This window comes from Mesoplodon mirus (genome assembly GCF_964341445.2).
Source record: "Mesoplodon mirus genome assembly, chromosome: 6".
Lineage (NCBI taxonomy): Eukaryota > Metazoa > Chordata > Mammalia > Artiodactyla > Ziphiidae > Mesoplodon > Mesoplodon mirus.
In genome coordinates this window covers 71,128,512-71,156,452 of record NC_138982.1, presented here as the reverse complement: position 1 = coordinate 71,156,452, position 27,941 = coordinate 71,128,512, and the positions used below count along the sequence as shown (strand labels likewise).

At 36.4% G+C, this 27,941-nt stretch overlaps 1 protein-coding gene across 1 annotated transcript in view; it reads left to right on the top strand.

The window, feature by feature from the left end:
* Positions 1–27,941, top strand: part of LEKR1 (leucine, glutamate and lysine rich 1) — a 270,778-nt gene that overhangs the window by 115,778 nt on the left and 127,059 nt on the right. Inside the window, exon 6 of the mRNA XM_082624460.1 lies at positions 6,667–6,782. Coding sequence (XP_082480586.1) covers positions 6,667–6,782 — 116 coding nt within the window. The remainder of the gene's footprint in view (positions 1–6,666; positions 6,783–27,941) is intronic.

Genomic DNA, 27,941 nt, shown 5'->3' with positions numbered 1-27,941 from the left:
TGCTTTGTATTTTCCCTGACCTCATTTCCAACCTGTCTCTCGCAAGGGGGTGAGGAGGAGTAGCTGTGGTACGCCTCAGTTGGCTCAGCACAACTGCTATTCAGAATAAAGTGTCTTTTGAGAATGGAAATTAACTTTTGAAAGCCTGTAAAATAGATACTAAAAAACAATATGGAATATAGGTATACTTCACTTTATGTAAAGTTGTGTATAACTCCAATATTCCAAATCAATCCATATTTGAAATATTTTGGTAGTGCTTACCTTTATAGGATTCCTATTGTGAATCTTTCATAAATTGTTTGAAATATACTTATCCTTTAATTTTTCTTGTTTATAAATCCAGACTCTGTCATCTCTGAAATTTTCAAGCCAACTCCCCAAATCTCTCACTTTCACACCAACTCTTCAGCCACATTAAAGCTTCTAGTTTTGTTTTTTGTTTTTTGGGTTTGGGTTTTTTTTTTTTTTTTCTGATTTTCCCAACCATTTCCTGGCCTTACTTTGTTTTCTAGCCTTGATCCCATAATCAGCTCATGTCTTTTTTAAACAGCTGTATTGAGATATAAGTTACATACTACAAAATCCACCCCTTTTAAGTAGACAATGTAATGATTTTTAGTAAACTTACTGAGTTGTGCAACCATTACCACATCCAATATTAGAACATTTGAGCCATCCTTAGAAGATCCTCATGCCATTTTCAATCTCTATCTTCACCACCAATCCTAGGCAATTGCTTATCTTCTTTCTGTTTCTATATATTTGTATTTCTCTGGACAATTCAAATATATGGAATCCTACAATATGTGGTCTTTTATATCTGACATCTTTCAATAATGTTTTTTTTTTTTTTAAACTTTTTTTTAATTTATTTTTTTTATTTTTTGGCTGTGTTGGGTCTTCGTTGCTGCATGCGGGCTTTCTCTAGTTGTGTCGAGCAGGGGCTGCTCTTCATTGCGGTGCGTGGGCTTCTCAGTGTGGTGACTTCCCTTGTTGCAGAGCACGTACTCTAGGCTTGCAGGCTTCAGTAGCTGTGGCGCAGGGGCTTAGTTGCTCCATGGCATGTGGGATCTTCCCGGACCAGGGCTTGAACCCGTGTCCCCTGCATTGGCAGGCGGATTCTTAACCACTGCGCCACCAGGGAAGTCCCTCAATAATGTTTTTGATGTTTATCCATGTTGTATCATGCATCAGTACTTTGTTCCTTTTTATTGCTAAATAGTGCTCCATTGTCTGAACATACCACATTTTATTTATGCATTTATTAGTTGAAGGACGTTTGGATTGTTTCCACTTGTTGGCACTTATGAATAATGCTGCTATAAACGTTCACATGTAAGTCTTTGTGTGGATGTATGTTTCATTTCTTTTGAGTAGATACCTAAGTGTAGAATTACTGAATCATATGGTAAATTAATATTTAACCTTTAAGAAACTGCAAAACTATTTTGCAAAATGGCTGCACTATTTTACATTCCTACCAGGAATGAGGATTCTACTTTCACTGTGTTCTTGACAACATTTCTTATTGTCTGTCTTTTTTTTATAGTAGCCATTCTAGAGGCTGTGAAATGGTACCTCATTGTGCTTTGATTTGTGTTTCCCAAATGACTAATGGTGTTGAACATCTTTTCGTGTGCTTATTAACCATTTTTGTGGTTATTTGGTGAAATATCTATTAAAATATTTTTTCTATTTTTCATTGGTTTGTTTTCTTGTTATCAGATTATAAGAGTTCTTTGTATATTCTGGGTACAAGTCTTTTATTTGAAATATGATTTGTAAATATTTTCTCCCAGTCTGTGGCAAGTCTTTTCGTTTTTTTAACTGTGTCTTTTCGAAGAACGAAAGTTATTATTTTTAGTGAAATACAGTTTAATCAATGTTTTCTTTTAGGGATTGTGCTTCTGGTAATGTGTCTAAGAACTCTGCCTAACCAAAGGTCACAAAGATTTTTTCCAGTAGTTTCTTCTGAAGGTTTTATAGTTTTAGCTCTTACCTTTAGGTCTGTGATCCATTTTAACTCTTGTGAATGATGTAAAGTAAGGATCTAAATTCATCTTTTTTTTTCATGTGAATATTCAATTATTCTAGCACTGTTTGTTAAAAAGACTATTCTTTCCCTATTGAGTTGCCTTGGTCCCTTTACCTAAAATCAATTCACCATGAATGGAAGGAATTATTTCTGGACTCTCTATTCTATTTTATTCATCTATTGATGTATATCTATTCTTAATGTCAGTACCACACTCTCTTGAATGTTATAATTTTTAGTGAATTTTGAGATCAAGAAATGTAAGCCCTTCAAATTTCTTTGTTTTCAAGATTGTTTTGGTTATTCTGGGAACCTTGTATTTCCATATAAATTTTAGGATCATCTTGTCAATTTCTGAAAAGTAGCCTACTGGGATTTTGATAGGTATAGCATTAAATCTATAGGTCAATTTGGGGAAAATTGCCATTTTTAAAATGTTGAATTTTTTAATCCAAGAATCCATATATCTTTCCACTGAGATCTTCAGTTCTCTCAGAAATGTTTTGTTTTTAGTATACAAGTCTTGCACTCCTTTTATTAAGTTTATTTCTAAAGATTTTATTCTTTTTGATGTTATGACAAGTGGGATTTTTTTCTTAACTTTATTTTTGGGATTCATCATTGCTAGTAAACAGATTGGTTTTTGCACATGGTTTATGTATCCTGTGATCTTGATGAACCCATTTATTCTAGTATTTGTGTGTGTGTGTGTGTGTGTGTGTATTCTTTAGGATTTTCTTCATAGAGTATGTTTCTGCATAAAGGAATTTACCAATACTCCAGCTACTTTTACCTCTGCTTATTTACCCTTAAAACCCTCAGTCTTTATACACACTTACAGGTTGTTAAATACCAGGCCCTCAATTTCTTCAATACTATTCTAAATCCTCAATATTCTGCTTAAAATTCTTTGTGCTACTCATCTCTCACCAGCTGTGTGTCTTGCCTTGTATTTCACAAAGAGAGTTAAAGTTATCAACACAGGCATATTTCCTGTGAGTCAAATGATACTTAAGTTTCAGAACCCCACACTCAGGACCCCCTTCCAAGCTTCTGGGAGGGCCCCTGGCAAAAGTTTTAAATTATAATTGTAAAAATTCTGTATCTTTGCACTCTGATTTCCCTTCTCCTACTTCTGATGTCAGTATGCGTTTGGAGTAGTCCCTGGCATTTGAGGGACCTGAGAGAGAAAGTTGTGTTGGGAATATACATTATAACTGCCATTTGGAAAGACATTTTAGACTGCTTCAATTACACAAGCAAGACATTGCAGACTAAAAATAGGGATGTGTATGAATTTTTTTGAATTAATAGAGTAAAAGCAATAAAGATGAACAATTTAAACAATAGAAATTATTCTGTCATAAAAAACAAATTATAACATTTTTTCAGATTACATCATAAGCAATACCTTTTCAATAAAATCTCTTGGATTATTTTGTAATCCATTCAATGAAGATGAGTTAATTATTTGAATATTTGAATTGGAGAAAGATTTTAGTTTCTTGCTGATTTGACCAAAGCTGCTGACATCAATGAATATAACATAAAAATCATAGTATACCACTTCAAGGACATCTGAGATAAGCTGGTTCATGAGTTTCATCATTTCAAAGGCAATTTAAGATGTCATTTTCCAAGAAAACTTGAAATGCCAAAAATTTTATCATATATGAAAAATTTTTATAAGGATTTTCCCAAATTTGACAATGCTTAATATTTACATGATATTACCAATAATGGCTGTGAGGCTAAAAGAATCTTTCTAAACTACCACAGATAATAAAACTAATGGCCTTGCTAGATGAAAGGCTGTATAATTTTTATATTCTCTCCACACAAAGTATTATTATACAATGGTTCTCATATGAAAAGGTGCTTGTAAAGCATGTAGCCAAAAATTATACACAAAATAAGTATTGTAGAGCTGTTACTTATTAAAAAGTTATATTGTTTTTCTGTATTTTGTGATATGATGAGATTTATTAACTTTTACAATTTTATTTGTAATGATTTTTCTCAATCTATAAGTGCACACTTTTAAACCTAATTTTGTAGTCATCTTTTACAAGAAAGCCATCCCTCTATCCACACTAATCATATAAGATCTAGGCCACACAAAATGTGATGGATCTGCTCTTCGCTAAGAGGCTTGATTTTTCTGTTTCCTGCCTTTTTTCCCTACAGAAGCACATGCATCCATATCCGGTCTTTCTTCTATTAAATATCCCTTTAGGCCTTGACCCCCATGTACATGACTTGCTCCCAGCAGCTGCCTTACTTTGGGCCCATTAGGCCTTTAACCTTGACTTAGTTCATAGTTCTTGTCTCTGTCTTACCACTTCCTGGCTTCGCATTCAAACTTCCCATCCTCACCATTGCTCCCCTTTGCTTTAGAGATCTGTTGGACTCTTTCTTTGATTTTTTTTTTTTTTGGCTTGTTTTTAATTGAAGTATAGTTGATTTACAATGTTGTGTTAATTTCTGCTGCACAGCAAAGTGATTCAGTTATACATGTTATATACATTCATTTTTATATCATTTTCTATTATGGTTTATCTCAGGATATTGCATATAGTCCCTGTGCTATACAGTAGGACCTTGTTGTTTATCCATTCTATATGTAATAGTTTGCATCTGCTAACCTCAACCTCCCAATCCATCCCTCCCTCAGCCCCACCCCTTTCTTTGATTTTTTTTTTTGAAGTCAACGTCTCTCTTAGCTCCCAGGTCTGCATGCTGATTGAGGATTCCCTGTGGCGTTTGGTCATTCAGGTGGACCTTATTAATTAACCACACAGAATGACACCACCCTTCTTCTTCCTGGCAAAGGCTAATCTTTCAGCCTTTGTTTTACATCTGTCCTTTCTTTCTAGTTCTTTGCGCAAGAAATGATCACATCTCTTGCCTGTGTTTTTTAGCCTCTGTGACTGTACTCATACTGTCTGCTCAGCTCTGTAAACACTCAGGTGTCTCCCATCCTAACAAACCATTCTACTGTGTATCCTCCTTTTTCTCTCCTTGCTGCCTCAATCAAGGTTCTTGATTGCTGGTACCACATAACTATTTTCTCACTTCTGCTTTACTGCTCAGTCTTTTTCTACCTGAAGCCTCTCTCTGAGGTCACCAAAGACCTCCTTAATACCGGATATAATGGACTCTGTTCAGCCTTTGTCTGAGGCCTTAAACACTGACCACTACTCTCTACTTTAAATTCTCTTATCCCCTGGCTTTTCTGACGTTATCTTTTTGGCTTTGCTTCTGACTCACTGGTTGCTCCTCCCTCGTCTCCTTTGAGGGTTTCTTTTCTGATTTATTCCCATAAATATTAGTGTTGTCCAGTATTTTATCCTCAGTATTTCTTACTTCTTTATGCCTCCAACAGCATGATCTATTTTTTTCACTCATTCATTCATTCATCAATATGTGTTGAGTACATACTGTGTGGTAAGTACTGTGCTAGGTGCAAGGGAGACTGTGATGAACAAGACAGATACAGTCTCTGCATAATAGATCTTAATCTACTTAGGTAGATAAATATTAAGCAAATAATTAACTCCCATGGCTTCAGTCATCATCTTTTTGCTGATAACACTCATATCCATGTCTGCATCTTGCTTGATTATTAGGTAAATGATAGCCAGGACATCTGAAGTAATAAAAATCATTGAGATGGTAAAAAACATGTGGTTACTTTGAGCTGTGGCATTTGATGTGGGAAAAGCACTGGATCAGTCACTTAAAAAGGTTTCATTTATTATTACCCCAGGTTTTACACTGCCTGTAGGACTATAGCACAGGAAGAATGCTGTCTACAAATCTGAGATTCTCTTTTAGGCTCAGTGACTAAGTCACCTTTTTATTTTATTTATTTGTTTTTGGCTGCATTAGGTCTTCGTTGCTGCAGGCGGGCTTTCTCTAGTTGCGGTGAGTGGGGGCTACTCTTCATTGAGGTGTTCTGGCTTCTCATTATAGTGGTTTCTCTTGTTGCAGAGCATGGGCTCCAGGCGTGCGGGCTTCAGTAGTTGTGGCACGTGGGCTCAGCAGTTGTGGCTTGTGGGCTCTAGAGCACAGGCTCTGTAGTTGTGGCACATAGGCTTAGTTGCTCCGCGGCATGTGCGATCTTCCCAGACCAGGGATCAAACTTGTGTCCCCGACATTGGCAGGCAGATTCTTAACCACTGCACCACCAGGGAAGTCCTGACTAAGTCACTTTTGACTGAATTTCCTTCCCTAAATGTTTGCTGTTAAATTAATTTTAAAAGATTAATAGAAAAATGTGTATGAAAGTAGTTAGCTATCTTTATTTATAGTTAAAATATTATAACACAATGGAAATGAGTTGGGGTGACCATATACCTCAGTCTTCCTGGGATAACCCCAGGTTATATGTTGTCTCAGCATAATGCAGATAGCACCTACATTTACTTTCATAACTGTCTCCATTTAAACAGTAGATTGTATGGTCACTCTAAAACCCTTTTTCAAAGAAAACCTTTTTTCAAATACATATTTGTTATTATGCTTGCCATTTTTAAAAATCCTAATTTTTCCTTACTTCTTTACAGTCAGAGATTGACAGAATACAAGTATCTCTGGAATAAGACTCTTTCATTACTTACTTTTAGTAAAAGGGAGCTGACCAGTATTAAAAATGAAGTATATGATAATTTTCAAAACTGGACTTCACTGAAAGAAGAAGTTTTTCTACAAATTAAATCCATAAGTGAAACAGCCTTGACAGGTTTGTTATATATATTTAGAACATAATCGCCCTTTTTTTGGTAAATGGTATATCATAAGTAATAAAATAATGATACTTCATTTTATGTGATGGGAATTATGATTAATTTTAAAACTGTTATTTGTTAGTATACTAGATGACCATTAAGATCTATTCCATCCCTGAAATTTAATAATTATAGGCCTGATCTAAGATAAGCTCTGATACATCAATCTTGAACTGTGACCAGAAGTCTGGTTATGCCTGTTAAATGTACAAATTTGTATTTTCAAACTTTTTTTCTGTTAATGGCTGAGTAGCTCTAATTAGATCAGAGTTCCCACAGATAACAACTATAAATTCTGGACAAAGTAACTACCTGAAAACACTGGAGGGTGACTAAGACCAAGCACATGGAGGGAACATAAGAAAAATTGAAAGAAGGCCTATTACTATTTGAAAAAAGCCAATCTAAAATGGTTATGTACTGGATGATTCCAACTGTAATATATGACTATTCTGGAAAAGGCAAAACTATGGAAATAGTAAAGAGGTCAGTGGTTGCCAGGGTAGGAAGGAAGGATGAATAGGTAGAGCATGGAGTATTTTAGGGCAGTGAAACTATTTTGTATAGTATGATGGTGGATAGGTGTCTTTATACATTTTTCCAAAACCCACAGAATATAGAACGCCAAGAGTGTACCCTTAATGTAAGTTATAGATTTGGGATGGTAATGATGTGCCAATGTAGGTTCATTAATTGTAAAAAATGTACCACTGTGGTGCAGGATATTGATAGTGGGGGAAGCTGTGCATGTGTGGGGGGCAGGGAGTATCTGGGAATTCTCTGTACTTTCTGCTTAATTTTACTATGACCCTAAAACTGAACTAAAAAAATCTATTATTTTTTTTAATTGAAAGAAGAGGATAGCACTGGGTGAATTCCCTGTTTTGTTGTTGTTGTTTGTTTTGGTGTTTTTTTATGGCTATTAGATTGAGGGCAGGGTACAATCTATTCCAAGCAGGGAAGCTAGAACTTTGATAGAAATCTATAGTCTTTTTGGCTTTAAGACTGGAGGACAGAGATCAAGGCAGCTCCAGCTTTGAGAAGTGAGAGGATATCCTCGAAAAGAGAAAATGAGAGCTCAGTTTTCACATATAAACTCTTCCCAAATCTCTGGCTTATCCCTAAAATACGTGTGTACAGGGAAGACTCTTAAGTAGCTCATCTAAGGCTAAAGCAATTGACATTACCCTAGGGGAAACAGTCTTTAGTATTTGAGTTCAGCCAAGTTAACTACCTGTTAAAACAAAGCAATACCAAAAAAAAAATCAGTACTCTAGAGGAACATAACAGAATCCAGAGTCTCCATAACATAACATCTGCAAAGTTTAGGATACAATCCAAAACTACTTGAACTGGGAAGAAACAGGAAAATGGCTTCTACTCAAAAGAGTAGACAGTCAATAAAGACCAACCCTGAGGTGGGCCAGATGATATAAATAGCTGACTAGGATTTCAAATCAGCTGTTAACTATGTTCAATGACATAGAAGAAAATAAGCTAATAATGAATGAAAAGAGAAAATCTCAGCAAGAAACTATTAAAAATTGGAAAGTCAAGAATTAAAAAATACAATATCTAAAATAAAAATTTACTGGATAGACTTTTATAGCATATTGTGATTACCAAAGAAAGAATCAATGAACTTTAAGATAGATCAATAGAAATTATTCAACTTGAAGAAGAGAGATAAACACTGAAAAAACTGAACAGAGCCCCAGGGAAGGGTTAAAATGTACCATAAGTAATAAATATGAGTAAATATGAAATTCTTTTTTCCTTTGAACTGAAAAACTGTCTATGCTCATTTAAAGTAAGAATTATAATATTATATGATGGAGGTTATAAAGTATGTTGATTTAACATATGACAGCTAGAGCATAAAGGACAGGGGGATGGGGTAATAGATCCATATGGTTGCACGCTTTTTGTATTTTATGTGACATGGTGCAACATTCATTCTATGTACACTAAGAAATTAAGGATGTATAATCCCTAGAGCAACCACTAAAAAAGAATACAAAAAGCTATATAAAAAGCTAATAAGAATGGAGAATTAACATCATCTGACTCTAAGATTTATTATAAAATCACAGTAATCAAGTCAATGTAATACTGGCATATGGATCAACAATAGATCAATGGAACAAAATAGCCTTGTAAATGACCCCTGTTAATAATGATCATTTCACTTTTGACAAGGCACCAAAACAATTCAATGGGAAAAAGAAAGTCTTTCAACAAATTGTGCTGGAACAACTGAATAGCCATATAGGAAAATATACTTTGATTCCTTAACTCCATAAAAATTAATTCAGAATTAATCAGAGCTAAGTATAAAAGCTAAAACAATAAAAGAAGAAACAGGAAAATATCTTCATGAATTGATAGTAAATGAAGGTTTCTTGGATAGGACACAGAAGTAAGAATAACAAAAGAACAAAAATTGATGAATTAGACTTAATCAAAGTTAAAAACTTCCGCTCATCAAAAGATGCCATTAAGAAAATGAATAGGTAAGCCACAGACAGAGAAAATATTCAAAATATCTGCGACAAAGGACTGCTGTCCAGGTTACATAAAGAACACCTACAAGTCAATAGTAAAAGTACAAGTGATCCAACCAAAAATGGCCAAAAGATCTGAATAGACACTTTATAAGGAAAGATACACAGATGGCCAATAAGGACATGAAAAGGTGCTCAGCATTATGAGTCATAGGGAAGTGCAAATTGAAACCACAGTGAGATACCAGTACATACACACTAGGTTGGCTAAAATGAAAAAAAATGACAACAGCAAATTTTGTTGAGGAAGGAGGGCAACTGGAACTCTCAGACAAATAGGTGAGAGTATAAAATGTTACAGCCGCTTTGAAAAAAGATCTGACAGTTTTTTCTAAAACTAAAGATACATCTGTCTGATGTCTCTGAAATTCTTCCCTTTGGAATTTACCATCTCCCCCAAATGAAAACATATCTCCATAAAAATATTCAGCAACTTTATTCAAGCTTTATTCAAAATAGCCTTAAGTTGGTAAAAGCCCAGAAGTACATCAGTAGAATGGATTATCAAAAAAACGGCTGAATAAACAATGGAACATAGAATGAACTACAGTAATGCAGTAACTTGGATAAACATCAAAAATATTACTCTGGAACTTCCGGGTAAGATGGCGGAAGAGTAAGACACGGAGATCACCTTCCTCCCCACGGATACACCAGAAATAGAGCTACACGTGGAACAACTCCTACAGAACACCTACTGAATGCTGGCAGAAGACCCCAGACCTCCCAAAAGGCAAGAAACTCCCCACATACCTGGGTAGGGCAAAGCGGAGAGATTCCCGCACAGAGGATCGGTGCCGAGCGGCACTCACCAGCCCGAGAGGCTTGTCTGCTCGCCCGCCGGGGCGCGCAGCGCTGGAAGCTGAGGCTCGGGCTTCGGTCAGAGCGCAGAGAGAGGACTGGGGCTGGCGGCGAGAACTCAGCGTGAAGGGGGCTAATGTGCCACAGCTAGCCGGGAGGGAGTCCGGGAAAACTCTGGAGCTGCTGAAGAGGCAAGAGACTTTTTCTTCCCTCTTGGTTTCCTGGTGCGCGAGGAGAGGGGATTAAGAGCGCTGCTTAAAGGAGCTCCACAGACGGGCGCGAGTCGCGGCTGAAAGCGCGGAGCCCAGTGACGGGTGTGGGACGCTGGGGCTGCTGCTGCCGCCGCCAAGAAGCCTGTGTGCGAGCGCAGGTCACTGTCCACACCGCCCTTCTGGGCGCCTGTGCAGCCCGCCACTGCCAGGGTCCCGGGATCCAGGGGCGGCTTCCCGGGGAGAACGCACGGCACGCCTCGGGCTGGTGCAACGTCACACCGGCCTCTGCCGCTGCAGGCTCGCCCCGCACTCCGTGCCCCTCCCTCCCGCCCGGCCTGAGTGAGCAAGAGTCCCCGAAGAGGCTGCTCCTTTAACCCTGTCCTGTCTGAGCGAAGAACAGATGCCCTCCGGCGACCTACACGCAGAGGCGGGGCCAAATCCAAAGCTGAGACCCAGGAGCTGTGAGAACAAAGAAGAGAAAGGGAAACCTCCCCCAGCAGCCTCAGAAGCAGCGGATTAAAGCTCCACAATCAACTTGATGTACCCTGCATCTGTGGAATACATGAATAGACAACACATCATCCCAAATTGAGGAGCCAGGAGTCAGTGCTGTGCCTCTGAGGTGGGAGAGCCAACTTCAGGACACTGGTCCACAAGAGACCTCCCAGCTCCACATAATATCAAACGGCGAAAATCTTCCAGAGATCTCCATCTCAACACCAGCACCCAGCTTCACTCAACGACTAGCAAGCTACAGTGCTGGACACCCTATGCCAAACAACTAGCAAGACAGGAACACAATGCCACCCATTAGCAGAGAGGTGGCCTAAAATCATAAGAAGTCCGCAGACACCCCAAAACACACCACCAGACGTGGACCTGCCCACCAGAAAGACAAGATCCAGCCTCATCCACCAGAACACAGGCACTAGTCCCCTCCACCAGGAAGCCTACACAACCCACTAAACCAACCTTAGCCACTGGGGACAGACACCAACTACAACAGGAACTACGAACCTGCAGCCTGCAAAAAGGAGACCCAAACACAGTAACATAAGCAAAATGAGAAGACAGAAAAACACACAGCAGGAGAAGGAGCAAGATAAAAACCCACCAGACCTAACAAATGAAGAGGTAACAGGCAGTCTACCTGAAAAAGAATTCAGAATAATGATGGTAAAGATGATCCAAGATTCTATTTCCAAGATCCAAAATCTTGGAAATAGAATAGACAAAATGCAAGAAACAGTTAACAAGGACCTAGAAGAACTAAAGATGAATCAAGCATCGATTAAAAACACAATACATGAAATAAAAAATACTCTAGATGGGATCAATAGCAGAATAACTGAGGCAGAAGAACGGATAAGTGAGGTGGAAGATAAAATAGTGGAAATAACTGCTGCAGAGCAAAATAAAGAAAAAAGAATGAAAAGAACAGAGGACAGTCTCAGAGACCTCTGGGACAACATTAAACGCACCAACATTCGAATTATAGGGGTTCCAGAAGAAGAAGAGAAAAAGAAAGGGACTGAGAAAATATTTGAAGAGATTATAGTTGAAAACTTCCCTAATATGGGAAAGGAAATAGTTAATCAAGTCCAGGAGGCACAGAGAGTCCCATACAGAATAAATCCAAGGAGAAATATGCCAAGACACATATTAATCAAATTGTCAAAAATTAAACACAAAGAAATCATATTAAAAGCAGCAAGGCAAAAACAACAAATAACACACAAGGGAATCCCCATCAGGATAACAGCTGATCTCTCAGCAGAAACTCTACAAGCCAGAAGGGAGTGGCAGGACATAATTAAAGTGATGAAGGAGAAAAACATGCAACCAAGATTACTCTACCCAGCAAGGATCTCATTCAGATTTGATGGAGAAATTAAAACGTTTACAGACAAGCAAAAGCTGAGAGAGTTCAGCACCACCAAACCAGCTTTACAACAAATGCTAAAGGAACTTCTCTAGGCAAGAAACACAACGAAGGAAAAGACCTACAATAACGAACCCAAAACAATTAAGAAAATGGGAATAGGAACATACATATCAATAATTACCTTAAATGTAAATGGACTAAATGCTCCCACCAAAAGACACAGATTGGCTGAATGGATACAAAAACAAGACCCATATATATGCTGTCTACAAGAGAGCCACTTCAGACCTAGAGACACATACAGACTGAAAGTAAGGGGATGGAAAAAGATATTCCATGCAAATGGAAACCAAAAGAAAGCTGGAGTAGCAATTCTCATATCAGACAAAATAGACTTTAAAATAAAGACTACTAGAAGAGACAAAGAAGGACACTACATAATGATCAAGGGATCGATCCAAGAAGAAGATATAACAATTGTAAATATTTATGCACCCAACATAGGAGCACCTCAATACATAAGGCAAATACTAACAGCCATAAAAGGAGAAATCGACAGTAACACAATCATAGTAGGGGACTTTAACACCCCACTTTCACCAATGGACAGATCTTCCAAAATGAAAATAAATAAGGAAACACAAGCTTTAAATGATACATTAAACAAGATGGACTTAATTGATATTTATAGGACATTCCATCCAAAAACAACAGAATACACATTTTTCTCAAGTGCTCATGGAACATTCTCCAGGATAGATCATATCTTGGGTCACAAATCAAGCCTTGGTAAATTTAAGAAAATTGAAATTGTATCAAGTATCTTTTCCGACCACAATGCTATGAGACTAGATATCAATTACAGGTAAAGAGCTGTAAAAAATACAAACACATGGAGGCTAAACAATACACTACTTAATAACGAAGTGATCACTGAAGAAATCAAAGAGGAAATAAAAAAATACCTAGAAACAAATGACAATGGAGACACGACGACCCAAAACCTATGGGATGCAGCAAAAGCAGTTCTAAGAGGGAAGTTTATAGCAATACAATCCCACCTTAAGAAACAGGAAACATCTCGAATAAACAACCTAACCTTGCACCTAAAGCAATTAGAGAAAGAAGAACAAAAACATCCCAAAGTTAGCAGAAGGAAAGAAATCATAAAAATCAGATCGGAAATAAATGAAAAAGAAATGAAGGAAACGATAGCAAAGATCAATAAAACTAAAAGCTGGTTCTTTGAGAAGATAAACAAAATTGATAAACCATTAGCCAGACTCATCAAGAAAAAAAGGGAGAAGACTCAAATCAATAGAATTAGAAATGAAAAAGGAGAAGTAACAACTGACACTGCAGAAATACAAAAGATCATGAGAGATTACTACAAGCAACTCTATGCCAATAAAATGGAGAACCTGGAAGAAATGGACAAATTCTTAGAAATGCACAACCTGCCAAGACTGAATCAGGAAGAAATAGAAAATATGAACAGACCAATCACAAGCACTGAAATTGAAACTGTGATAAAAAATCTTCCAACAAACAAAAGCCCAGGACCAGATGGCTTCACAGGCGAATTCTATCAAGCATTTAGAGAAGAGCTAACACCTATCCTTCTGAAACTCTGCCAAAATATAGCAGAGGGAGGAACACTCCCAAACTCATTCTACGAGGCCACCATCACCTTGATACCAAAACCAGACAAGGATGTCACAAAGAAAGAAAACTACAGGCCAATATCACTGATGAACATAGATGCAAAAATCCTCAACAAAATACTAGCAAACAGAATCCAACAGCACATTAAAAGGATCATACACCATGATCAAGTGGGGTTTATTCCAGGAATGCAAGGATTCTTCAATATACGCAAATCAATCAACGTGATACACCATATTAACAAATTGAAGGAGAAAAACCATATGATCATCTCAATAGATGCAGAGAAAGCTTTCGACAAAATTCAACACCCATTTTTGATAAAAACCCTGCAGAAAGTAGGCATAGAGGGAACTTTCCTCAACATAATAAAGGCCATATATGACAAACCCACAGCCAGCATTGTCCTCAATGGTGAAAAACTGAAACCATTTCCAGTAAGATCAGGAACAAGACAAGGTTGCCCACTCTCAACACTTATTCAACATAGTTTTGGAAGTCCTAGCCACAGCAATCAGAGAAGAAAAGGAAATAAAAGGAATCCAAATCGGAAAAGAAGAAGTAAAGCTGTCACTGTTTGCAGATGACATGATACTATACATAGAGAATCCTAAAGATGCTACCAGAAAACTACTAGAACTAATCAATGAATTTGGTAAAGTTGCAGAATACAAAATTAATGCACAGAAATCTCTGGCATTCCTATATACTAATGATGAAAAATCTGAAAGTGAAATCAAGGAAACAGTCCCATTTACCATTGCAACAAAAAGAATAAAATATCTAGGAATCAACCTACCTAAGGAGACAAAAGACCTGTATGCAGAAAATTGTAAGACACTGATGAAAGAAATTACAGATGATACAAATAGATGGAGAGATGTACCATGTTCTTGGATTGGAAGAATCAACATTGTGAAAATGACTCTACTACCCAAAGCAATCTACAGATTCAATGCAATCCCTATCAAACTACCACTGGCATTTTTCACAGAACTAGAGCAAAACATTTCACAATTTGTATGGAAACACAAAAGACCCCGAATAGCCAAAGCAATCTTGAGGACGAAAAATGGAGCTGGAGGAATCAGGCTCCCTGACTTAAGATTATACTACAAAACTACAGTAATCAAGACAGTATGGTACTGGCACAAAAACAGAAATATAGATCAATGGAACAGGATAGAAAGCCCAGAGATAAACCCACGGACGTATGGTCACCTTATCTTTGATAAAGGAGGCAGGAATGTACAGTGGAGAAAGGACAGTCTCTTCAATAAGTGGTGCTGGGAAAACTGGACGGGGACATGTCAAAGTATGAGATTAGATCACTCCCTAACACCATACACAAAAATAAGCTCAAAATGGATTAAAGACCTAAATGTAAGGCCAGACACTATCAAACTCTTAGAGGAAAACATAGGCAGAACACTCTCTGACATAAATCACAGCAAGATCCTTTTTGACCCACCTCCTAGAGAAAGGGAAATAAAGACAAAAATAAACACATGGGACCTAATGAAACTTAAAAGCTTTTGCACAGCAAAGGAAACCATAAACAAGACCAAAAGACAACCCTCAGAATGGGAGAAAATATTTGCAAATGAAGCAACTGACAAAGGATTAATCTCCAAAATTTATAAGCAGCTCATGCAGCTCAATAACAAAAAATCAAACAACCCAATCCAAAAATGGGCAGAAGACCTAAATAGACATTTCTCCACAGAAGATATACAGACTGCCAACAAACACATGAAAGGATGCTCAACATCTTTGCTCATTAGAGAAATGCAAATCAAAACTACAATGAGATATCATCTCACACCAGTCAGAATGGCCATCATCAAAAAATCTAGAAACAATAAATGCTGGAGAGGGTGTGGAAAAAAAGGAACACTCTTGCACTGCTGGTGGGAATGTGAATTGGTACAGCCACTATGGAGAACGGTATGGAGGTTCCTTAAAAAACTACAAATAGAACTACCGTATGACCCAGCAATCCCACTACTGGGCATATACCCTGAGAAAACCATAATTCAAAAAGAGTCATGTACCAAAATGTTCATAGCAGCCCTATTTACAATAGCCTGGAGATGGAAACAACCTAAGTGTCCATCATCGGATGAATGGGTAAAGAAGATGTGGCACATATATACAATGGAATATTACTCAGCCATAAAAAGAAACGAAATTGAGCTATTTGTAATGAGGTGGATGGACCTAGAGCCTGTCATACAGAGTGAAGTAAGTCAGAAAGAGAAAGACAAATACTGTATGCTGACACATATATATGGAATTTAAGAAAAAAAAATGTCATGAAGAACATAGGGGTAAGACAGGAATAAAGACACAGACCTACTAGAGAATGGACTTGAGGATATGGGGAGGGGGAAGGGTAAGCTGTGACAAAGTGAAAGAGCGGCATGGACATATATACACTACCAAACGTAAGGTAGATAGCTAGTGGGAAGCAGCCGCATAGCACAGGGAGATCAGCTCGGTGCTTTGTGACCGCCTGGAGGGGTGGGATAGGGAGGGTTGGAGGGAGACGCAAAAGGGAGGGGATATGGGAACATATGTATATGTATAACTGATTACATTTGTTATAAAGAAAAAAAATAATAAAAAATAAAGATGGAAAAAAAAATATTACTCTGCCTGAAAGTAACCTTACACAGATAATGCACATTGTAAGATTCCATTTATATGATGTTCTAGAATAGGCAAAACTAATCTATAGTGGGGGGGGGAAACAGAAGTTACCTCAGAGGGGAGGATTGACTGGAAAGGGGGCATGAGGGCACTTTCTTTGGTGATAGCAATGCTCTCTATTTTGATAGAGGTTTGGGTTACACAGTGGATGGATTTTTCAAAACTCATCTATTGATACATTTGAGATTTATGCATTTCCTTGTGGGTAAATTTCACTCAAAAATTAGAAATCTGGGCTTCCCTGGTGGCGCAAGTGGTTGAGAGTCTGCCTGCCGATGCAGGGGACATGGGTTCGTGCCCCGGTCTGGGAAGATCCCACATGCCGTGGAGCGGCTAGGCCCGTGAGCCATGGCCTCTGAGTCTGCATGTCCGGAGCCTGTGCTCCACAATGGGAGAGGCCACAACAGTGAGAGGCCTCCGTACCACTAAAAAATAATAATAATAAAAAAATAAATAAAAATTAGAAATATATATTGAATGCTAAATAACAATGTGCATGCTGAAGTATTTAGGGGGTCAAATATATTGATTTATCTTGAAATGCATAAATATGTAATATGGATAGAGGAATAGCTATGTTATAAAGCAAATATAGTAAAATGTTAATTGAAGAATCTAGGTGGTGTGTATATTTGAGTTCACAGTACAGTTCTTCCAACTTTTCTGTATGTTTTAAATTTTTTATAGTTAAATGTTAGAAAAAGAAAGCATTCTAACCATATAACTTCAGTTTCATAATTTTATTGTATAATATGTGCCTTTAGAAATGAGTTGTATATGACAATACTCTTAAAATTTTTAACTAATTTTGAGAATTAAATTTGGACAAATACAGATGAATATTATAACAACCATGTTTTCAACTGCAAAAATTGTTAATTTTTAATACTTTACCTTTAAAAAAAGAAAATATATTTCAAATATAATTGTTATACTTTAATATGTATGCATGTGCTAATTGTATTTATTATTTTTACATTAGATTTTAAATTTTATATAGATGGTATCTTATACTTTGAACTTGCTTTTTTCATTCAGTTATGTTTTTGAGATCAATATTAATATAGATAAAATATCACATGTATGTTAGTGTCAGTTCAGCAGACATTGAATCAAAGGTATAAGTGCAGGTAGTTTATTTGGGAAGTGAAGTTCATGCAGGTATAGGGACAGAAAGGCAGCCAATAAAGGTTGCACTATTGCAGTGGGCAACTGGAGCTTAATCCCATGAAGAAACTGAGAAATGGTTTAAAACATATGCCTCAGAATTCCTCACTCAAGGAGTGAGAGAGCTGGACATCAACTCCCAAGAGTCATTGGTTAAGGGCTGCTCCCAGACAGTGTAAACTCCTTGGCACCTGTAGTCTGCCATTCGGTGGGAAGTGTTACTTTCTGCAGTTCCAGGGAAAAGATTCCTCCAGCACAGAGACACAAATAGTGGGAACTGGAAGTCAGTAGAAGAACATTGAAAGGCTCAAGGGATATGAGCAGGGCACTGACAGTGTCCACTACGGTTAATAATATAGATATACTCTAGTTTATGCATTATGTCCATTTGAACATTCACATATATCTTTTGATGAATGTATGCCTTTGTTTCTTTCCAATAAATACCTAGGAGTAGAATGTCTGGGTCTTATGGTAGGTTATATTTAACTTTTTAAGGAACTACCCAATAGTTTTCCAAAGTGGTTGATCCTTTTAAATCCCTACAGCAAAGTATGAGAGTTCTAGTTGCTCCATATCCTTGTCAACACCTAGTGTTGTCAATCTTTTAAATTTTAGCCATTTTAATGGGACACACATAGAGGATATTAACCCACATTCAAATCACTTCTCAATAATTTTCTCATTTTTGAGTGTCTTGTCACATCTTATTATAGAATATTTACCTCATAATGTCAGTAATGATGAACTCAGTCATACCAGAATAGAAGAAGCATCAGCTCTACCTGTTTTTGTTTTCATTTGTGTTGCATTATTAGTATCTTCCCTAATGCATGATTTCTTTGGGGGAATCTTTTAAGCTAACTGTCCACTTTAGGACTTAGTTTAGGTAAACCACAGAGGAGCACATAGACTGCAATATGTCACAATCACAGAAAGAGATAGAAAAGCAAGGAGGTACTGACAACCCCTCTGCATGGAGGAATATTACTCCTTCCTCACTTTAAAAGCTCAGTCACTTTATTCTCTCTGAATGTGACCCATATAATATAAGGACAGAGGGAAGTACTGCAGGTGCATGAAGGGGAGATTAGCTAAGCGTCTCCCAGAACAAGTAGCTGCCCTTTCTTATGACTTACGTCTTGGTTCAGATGTCAGCTCTTCAGAGAGATCTTTGCTGGCCATCCTAGTTAAAGTAGTCTTCCCTTACACTTCGCTATCCTATTTTTCTGTTTCATGTTTAATAACATTTATCACTGTCAGAAATATTCTTACCCATTTACTGATTTATGTGTTTACTGCCAGATCCTCACACTAAGCTATAATCTCCAGGAGGACAGGAATTTTGATGGCTTTGCTGAATGCTGTCTTCCTAGTATTATAAGAGAATTTTGCCTGTCACAGAGTAGGTGCTCAGTGAACATTGTAGAATTTAAATGGAAATAAAGGACACCCAAATTTTAACCCAGATTAAATCTGATAATTTTTATGTTCCTCTTAAAACCTCTGAGTATTTTCTAAATGTTTTTGATAATGCTCACTTATTACTTCTATATCTAGGGAGAGAGAGTAAGGAGAAAGGAGAGGCTTTGTTTATGAGTTACGTCTGCCTGCAGCCATAGGTTACTATCAGTAGTAAAATTCTCAATCTGATTTTTAAAGCTTGTTTGAAACTTATTTTTTGAACTTTAAGGAGGGAAATGCAAAACTTTATGATTCTTCTTTTTCCCTCAAATTCAAATGCCTTTAAGGATTTTTCTGACTATAAACATAAAATAGCCTCAATGTTAAAACATAGAAAATACAGAAAAAAATCAAGGAAGGAATTGAAAATCATCTAGAATCTCATTACACAAAGATATCTGCTGTTAACATTTTGATATAGAACTTTCTAATCTTTATTTTCACCGCATAGATATATATACTTAATAATATATCATGGAGGGCTTCCCTGGTGGCGCAGTGGTTGGGAGTCCGCCTGCCGATGCAGGGGACGCGGGTTCGTGCCCCGGTCTGGGAAGATCCCACATGCCGCGGAGCGGCTGGGTCCGTGAGCCATGGCCGCTGAGCCTGCGCGTCCGGAGCCTGTGTTCCGCAACGGGAGAGGCCACAACAGTGAGAAGCCCGCGTACCGCAAAAAAAAAAAAAATAATAATAATATATCATGGAAATATACAGTCATGCCAACTAACTATGTAAACTATGTTGACATAGCATCTCATTGTAGGAATGTATCTTAACTTATTTAACTGGCTTTCTATTTGTGGACATTTAGGTTGATCATAGATTTTGCTTTTATAAATAAGGTTTCAGTGAACATCTTTACTCATGAATCTCTATGATCTTGTCCCATTTCTTTTATTTAACATAGTTAATTCCTAAAAGTGGTATTGAAGAATCAAGTAGTATTACATTTTACATTTTATCTAACATGAGAAGACAGGAGGTAGTTTTCAACCCTTAGCTTTAACATTTACCATTATAATAAATCATATTGCTTTTATATCAGAAGTGTGAGGGCTTTGGAAGTTACACAGTGGTGATTGCAGAAGCTCAGAGATGGAAATACATACACAAGGACAGTATATTTAATTTCCAAGCAAGAGATTAGTGACCATAACAGTTGGGGTGTGTGAAAGTAAAGCTATATTATTGTAATGGTTTTTCCCCCTCTTTTTAAAAAAAATTATTCTTACTCAATGTTATCAGCACAATCGAAGCCTCAGCGCACATATATACAAATATGTACCAGTATATGCAAAATGGCAAATATGCTGATGCTTGCCTTTTTATAATCTCTGATCAATTTGAGCACACCTTAAATTTAGCAGCAGTTCTAGTAAATATATAAACATGCCAACTTCACAATATAAAATTTTAAGTAAATAATCTTTATCTTAAATTTAGATTCAGAGAAAATAGACTGTAATGCTTTTGAAGGTTAATTCTTATAAAGCTTGAGTAACTGTCACACCTACACAGAAAGATGACCAAAAGCCTAGGAAGTATATAGACCTACATTGTCCAGTGTTGTAGCCACCAGCCACACAGAGCTATTGAGCACTTTGAATGTGGCTCTAGCCTCTCTTTGAAATGGTAGTATTTTGGATATGTGGAATTAAAGTACACTGTTAAAATTAATTTTACATGTTTCTTTTTACATTTTTAATGTGGCTACTAGAAATTTTTAATGTATATATGTGGCTTGCATTGTATTTCTATTGGACAATGCTGGTATAAATAGTGAAACGAACTTTTTATACTTTAAAACTGTTAAAATGTTATAATTTTATTTTGGTTTATTTCCTATTTACAAAAATTATAAGGCTTAATGTTAGTTATAATGACACCCTTTTATTTTGTTACAGTTTCTTATTTCTAGTTTGTTGTCTTGACTATTCAATTAAGCTTTTACCTAAGTTTATTAACACTAACTCCAAAATATATGTGTACCCCTATGTTCATAGTGGTATTATTTACAATAGCCAAGACATGGAAACAACCTGTATCCATTAATGGGTGAATGTGTGTGTGTGTGTGTGTGTGTGTGTGTGTGTGTGTGTGTATAATGGAATATATTCAGCCATAAAAACGGAAATCCTACCATTTGGGACAACGTGAATTGACCTTGAAGATGTTATGCTAAGTGAAACATTGGGATGGCCAAAAATTTCATTTGGGTTTTTCCATTACAGCTTATGGAAAAACCCGAATGAACTTTTTGGCCAACCCAATAAGTCAGAGAAAGACAGATACTGTATGATCTCCTCGTATGTAGGACCTAAATAAATAAATAAATAAATAAACAAACAAGAAAAGCTATACAACAGACTCAGAAAAAGAGATCAGATTTGTGGCTATCAGAGGTGGAGGTGGGGAGGGAGAGGGGGAGTTGAAGTAAGGTTGTCAAAATGTACAAACTTCCAGTTATAAGATAAATAATTACTAGGGACATAATGTACAACATGATGACTATAGTTAACACTGCTCTATGATATATAGGAAAATTGTTAAGAGAGTAAATCCTGAGAGTTCTCATCACAAGGAGAATTTTTTTTCTTTTTATTGTATCTGTATGAAATTATGGGTGTTACTAAGCCTCTTGTGGTAATCATTTCACACTCTATGTAAATTAGACCATCATGGTGTACACCTTAAACTTATACAGTGATGAATGTCAGTTATTTCACAATTAAATTTTAAAATTAAATATATATGTATATATATATTTTTAGATCCACACGAATATGCCCAACTAGCTTTTTTTTTATTGAGGTATAGTTGATGTACAATATTTTATAAGTTTCAGGTGTACAACGTAGTGATTCACAATATTTAAAGGTTATATTCCATTTATAGTTATTATAAAATGTTCACTATATTCCCTGTATTTTGCAACATATCCTTGTAGCTTATATGTTTTATACAGCGCAACTTGTTTTTGACAAGGGTGCACAAGCACTTCAGTAGAGGATAGCCTAGCCTTTCAACAAGTGGTGCTGGATATCAAAAACTTTGATCCAAACCTCACACCTTATAAAAACTTTAACTCAAAATGGATCATAGAATTAAATGTAAAATATAAAATTACTAAACTTTTAGGAAAAAAAGAAAATCTTTGTAACCTAGGATTCTTAGACTTGAACTTAAAAGCATGATACATAAAAGGAAAAATTGGTAAATTGGACCGCAGCAAAATTAAAAACTTTTCCTCTGCGAAAGACCCTGTTAAAAGGATGGAAAGGCAAGTTACAGACTGGGAGAAAATATTTGCAAAGCACATATCTGACAAAGGGCTTGTATCTAGAATCTATTTTTTGTAAACTCTCAAAGCTCTACATCAAAAAAATAGTGTAATTAGAAAATGGGCAAAATAAATGAGCAGAAATTTCATCAAAGAGGATATACAGGTGGCAAATAAGCACAAGAAAAAATGTTTAATATCATTAGTCATTAGGAAAATGCAAATTAAAACCATAATGAGATACTACTGCATATCTACTACAATGTCTAAAATTTTAATTGAGCAAAGCAAGTGTTGGCAAGGATCAGAGAAACCAAATCAATATTGCTGGTGGGAATGTAACATGGTACAGCCATTCTAGAAAATAATTTTTCAATTTCCTCTAAAACTAAAAAGACACGCACTTACCACATGACCTAGTTGTTGCACTTTTAGGCATTTGTCCCAAAGAAATGAAAACCTAAGTTCATGCAGATACCTATGCATACACGTTCATAGCAGCTTTATTCATAATAACCAAAATTGGAAACAACCCAAATATCCTTCCGTGAATGAAGAACAAACTGGGATACTACTCAGCAATAAAAAAGGTACAGATTATTAATACATGCTCAAGGGACTATGCTGCATGAAAAAAATCCAGCCTCAAAAAGGTTACATATTATATGAGTCTATTTATGTAGCATTCTTGAAATAACAAAATTATAGAGGAGGAGAACAGATAAGTTGTTGCCAGGGATTAGGGATGGTGGTGGGGATAGGAGTAGGTGTGGCTATAAAGGGGTAGCAGGAGATAGCTTTGTGGTGATAGACTAATCCTATGTTTTGGTCGTGTTGCTAGTTATACAAAGCTACATATGTGATAAAATTGCATAGAACTATGCACACACACACACACACACACACACACACAGAAAGCTGTGTATAACTGGTGAACTCTGAATTAGCTCTGTGGATTATACCAAGAGCAGTTTCTTAATTTTGATAGAGTCCTGTAGTTATACAAAATGTCAACATGGGGAGAGGAGGAATAAAAGCAGCACAGGACCTTCCTATACATTTCTTTACAACTTCCTGTAAATGTCTTAAGTATTTCAAAATAGTTTTTTTTTAAAACCTATATAGTGTTTTATGATCCCTTCATTAAATAATAAATCTAGTGTTTCAGAGTTTTTAAATATGATTTTATATCAGTATGCCTTGGTAATAAGGTTATAGAGGCTTCCTAAAAACTTAATGATGTAACATAATTTTAAGTTCATTGACTAAGCTAACAGAACTAAGAACAACAGAAAAATTTTATCAAGGCAAATAAATTGATTGTATGAGATTAATACTAATAATTATACTTGCATCAGCTAGCAAATTCTGTCACTCTTACTTTAAAAGCTAAAAACATCTATCGGCTATAAACTTTGACAATATTACAAACATTTTAAATAACATACTTTTTTTCAATACTAGCTTTTATTTGTGATCACATGGATATATCCTTATGGTGTGAGTTGATTCTGCACGGCATAGTTCTTTATTTGAAAAGTTGATGTAAAATAAAACTTGAAACATTTTTATAAGAAGTAAAATAAACTCCTAATTCCTCTATACTAACTCAGTTGTTTTCAGTTTTCCATTTTATCTTCTATACTCCACATGCTCACCTATTTTTGCGTATTTATAATCACAACAGAAATGCCAATAATTATTCTAAAATATAGCATTATGGGCTGAAATGTGTCTCTCTCAAATTCATATGTTGAAGTCCTAACTCCCTGGTACCTTGGAATATAACTATATTTGGAGTTAGGGTTCTTAAAGAGACAATTAAATTTAAATGGGTGGGCTCTAATCCAAAATGACCGGTATCCTTACAAGAAGAGGAAATTTAGAAACAGACACACAGAGAGAAGACAATGTGAAGACACAGGGAGAAGGTGGCCATCTACAAGCCAATTAGAAAGGCCTGGAACAGATCTGTCCTTTATGACCCTCAGAAGAAACCAACCCTGACACCTTGATCTCAGACTTCTAGCCAACAGAACTGTGAGAAATGAATTTCTATTGATTAAGCCACCCAGTCTGTGATACTCTGTTATGGCAGCCCTAGCAAACTAATAAATGTAGTAAACCCTGTATACACTGCACACATTATTCAGATACTTTAAAAGATTTTCACATTAAAATTAATTTACATTTAAAATCAAAGTCCAAAATAGGAAGGAAGTTTCTAGAAAAAAGACATTGTTTAATATTTTCTTGCTGACAAAGTATGCTGAATATTAAGTAGAAGATACAAATGAAGTATTTCCTATTCTTCTAATTAGTGGTTATCACTTTATGCAATCAATTTTTTTTTTTTTAATTTTTGCTGTGTTGGGTCTTCACCTCTGCGCGAGGGCTTTCCCCAGTTGTGGCAAGCGAGGGCCACTCTTCATTGCAGTGTGCAGGCCTCTCACTATTGCGGACTCTCCCGTTGCGGAGCACAGGCTCCAGACACGCAGGCTCAGTAGTTGTGGCCCACGGACCCAGCCGCTCCGTGGCACGTGGGATCTTCCCAGATCAGGGCTCGAACCCGTGTCCCCTGCATCGGCAGGCAGATTCTCAACCACTGCACCACAAGGGAAGCCCGCAATCAATATTTTTAAGTCTAACTTTTCATAGATTAGGTTTTCTCAAATCAGAGCATAGCTATTTTAGTAGAAGAAATTTCAGAAAAAAATAATATTTTTACCAAGGCAGAATATTTTAGCAAGCATAGAATCAATTTGCTTCCACTCTCAAAATAACTATTGACTGAATAGCTCTTGAACTTTTAAAATTCAAGTTCTGAATTAGCCTTAGAAATGTAGTCCACATTTTTCATAAAATTGATGAAATTGGGGATAGAATAGGCCTATTTGCTTATCCTATTAAACATGTTTCCTTCTTTTAGATGTGTGTGTTTACTGCCTTATCAAGTCTTACATTAAATAATTTGGGGCTCAAAATGCTTGCCTCTGAAGTGAAGGGAGAGTTAAGATAAACACATATTTAGGATTTTCAACTAGTGGTATATTAGCTTTGTGCAATAATGCCTTTACTCATTTAGTAGCTATTTATTGAGCTTCTTTTAATTCTAGAATGTTGTGGCAGAAATTATGGGAGGAATAAAAAATGAATGAGATATTACCTCTGGCCTAAAATAACTTACAGTCTAATAGTAGGTCACATGTATGCATATGATCAGTGCTATAGAAATGGTGTAACTGGCGCAAGTTACAGATCTGGTCAGGAAAGATTTCCAGGCAGAGGTAGCCTAAGAGTTGTGGTAGGTCCAACGTAACAGGTTAGGAGGACCTTCTTCATGGGGTGGTGCAAAGACAGGGAAAGTGTATGGTGGGTACAATGACAGAATAGGTTGATCATAATTTATGAACCCAAATTGGGACACATAAGTGGCAATTATGAAGTTGTATTAATGATGAAAGTAGGATTAAGTATTTGACACCAGGATTGCCATAGGTACAGGGGATGTATAATTTGCCAAGGGTGAGTTAATTAACCCCCATTGAGTTTACTCTCCTATATCCATGTTAGAAACCTCCTGTTAAAAATCTTACTGTACTTTTCCATGTGTTAGAATATATTTCACAAATGAATTTGTATTGCAAATTCTTATTCTTTTAATGTCAGATAGAAAGTCACATTGACACAAGGAGTTATTTTAGAGACAGATAGTAGTGTACACTAAGAGAGTCAGCCTGTGAACCTAAGCAGTACCATCCTGGCAAATGATAAATAGGTCACGGCATGTGTGCACTCCTCTGCAGTGTCATTCTGACTTAATCATAGACAGATATGGTTACAGTATGGTACAGTTTATTCAGCCATAAGAAGCTACCATTATGGCTAGAAAAATTACCCAGGAAGACTTTTTAGGCCTGAAGAAAAATTACAACCTCCTTATTTTCTTTAACTACATTTAAAAAAAAAATTCTATGTACTACTGTGTTAGTAGCTTTCCTCACACAAATGGGAACATATCCATAAATTTTTAGAAGCATATAGCTATTCCTAGGGGAAAAAATTCCCATATAAAGGAACCATTAGAATATAGTAGACCCCCACTTATTTGATCCCTGCCAATTTATTTCTCTAGGTTTTCCATTTTGAGTAGGAATTAAAGGTGAAGATGGTGCCAAGACACCCCTTGTGTTCATGCCCTAGGTCTACCTTAAATGCCACTTTTTCTTCCAGATGTACTTTCTTCCCACAGAAAGGCATTTTGCTTTTCTCTCCTTAGACCACATTCCTGATTCTACTCATCACCATCCCTTGGGACATGCTCTCTTCTCTGCTCTGTTCAGCGTACTGCTTTACTTCTCCTGTAACCATTTACTGGCCGTATTGCCTCTGCAGCCATGTCTGTCCCATGGATGTCTACTTCTGGTCTTCACTGGCCCATGTGGCTACTATTTCTGCTGTGATGGCTCCAAGACCAGTAAACCAAGCCAACCTCCTTTGACACCCAATAACACACTAAACCCATCACATAGTCCAGGATGAGCTAAGCAAGGAAGAAATGCCAAGTGAGCTCTCTGAAAAAGGAGGCTGTCCAGATTTTCATGTAGATCACATCCTCATCAGTTCAGTTAATTGTGGTTGTACAAATTTTATAGTATTTTTATTATTATTGCATGTGTTTCTGTATATTTTAATGGTGGCTTAAGGCAGCAGTACTGAAAACACTAAGCAAGGGAGACCTTGATAATTATCTTTCTGAAGGATAAAATGTTCCATGCATTTCTCACAAAATTATATAAAATTAGCACATTTAAATCTACATAATGCTGTGAAGGCATATTTTTATTAAACTTAATCTGAGTAGATAGAATAATGAGAATTGATTGCTATGATGAAATTCTGCTCTTATTTTGAGGGGACAGAGTGTTATTAGAACCATTAAGATATATTAGCTAATACTTTCTGCCCATAAATTTATTAGTTTTAGACACTATATCCTTTTATTTCTCTCCACGCCTACCACCTTTCTTCATAATTTGTATAGAATATGTCCTAGTTATCTCTTAGAAATACTTCCCAACCAGCTCATGCTAACACATTTAAATTTACTTTTCTGAATCATGTTGCCAAGAAAACAATTTAATTTCAATAAAACCCAGAACATTACATGGATATTATTTTATTCATTCATGTGAGTATTTAAAAAGCAGGCAGGATTGCCATTTAATACAATTTAAAGGCTTAAAAAAACTACTAAAAGATTTCATGCATCATTTAGCAATATAATCCTTTTTTTCATTTCTTTTTCAGAATAACTACTAAATTAAAACTTAACTTTTTGGTTAGGTGTCACTATACTCTCA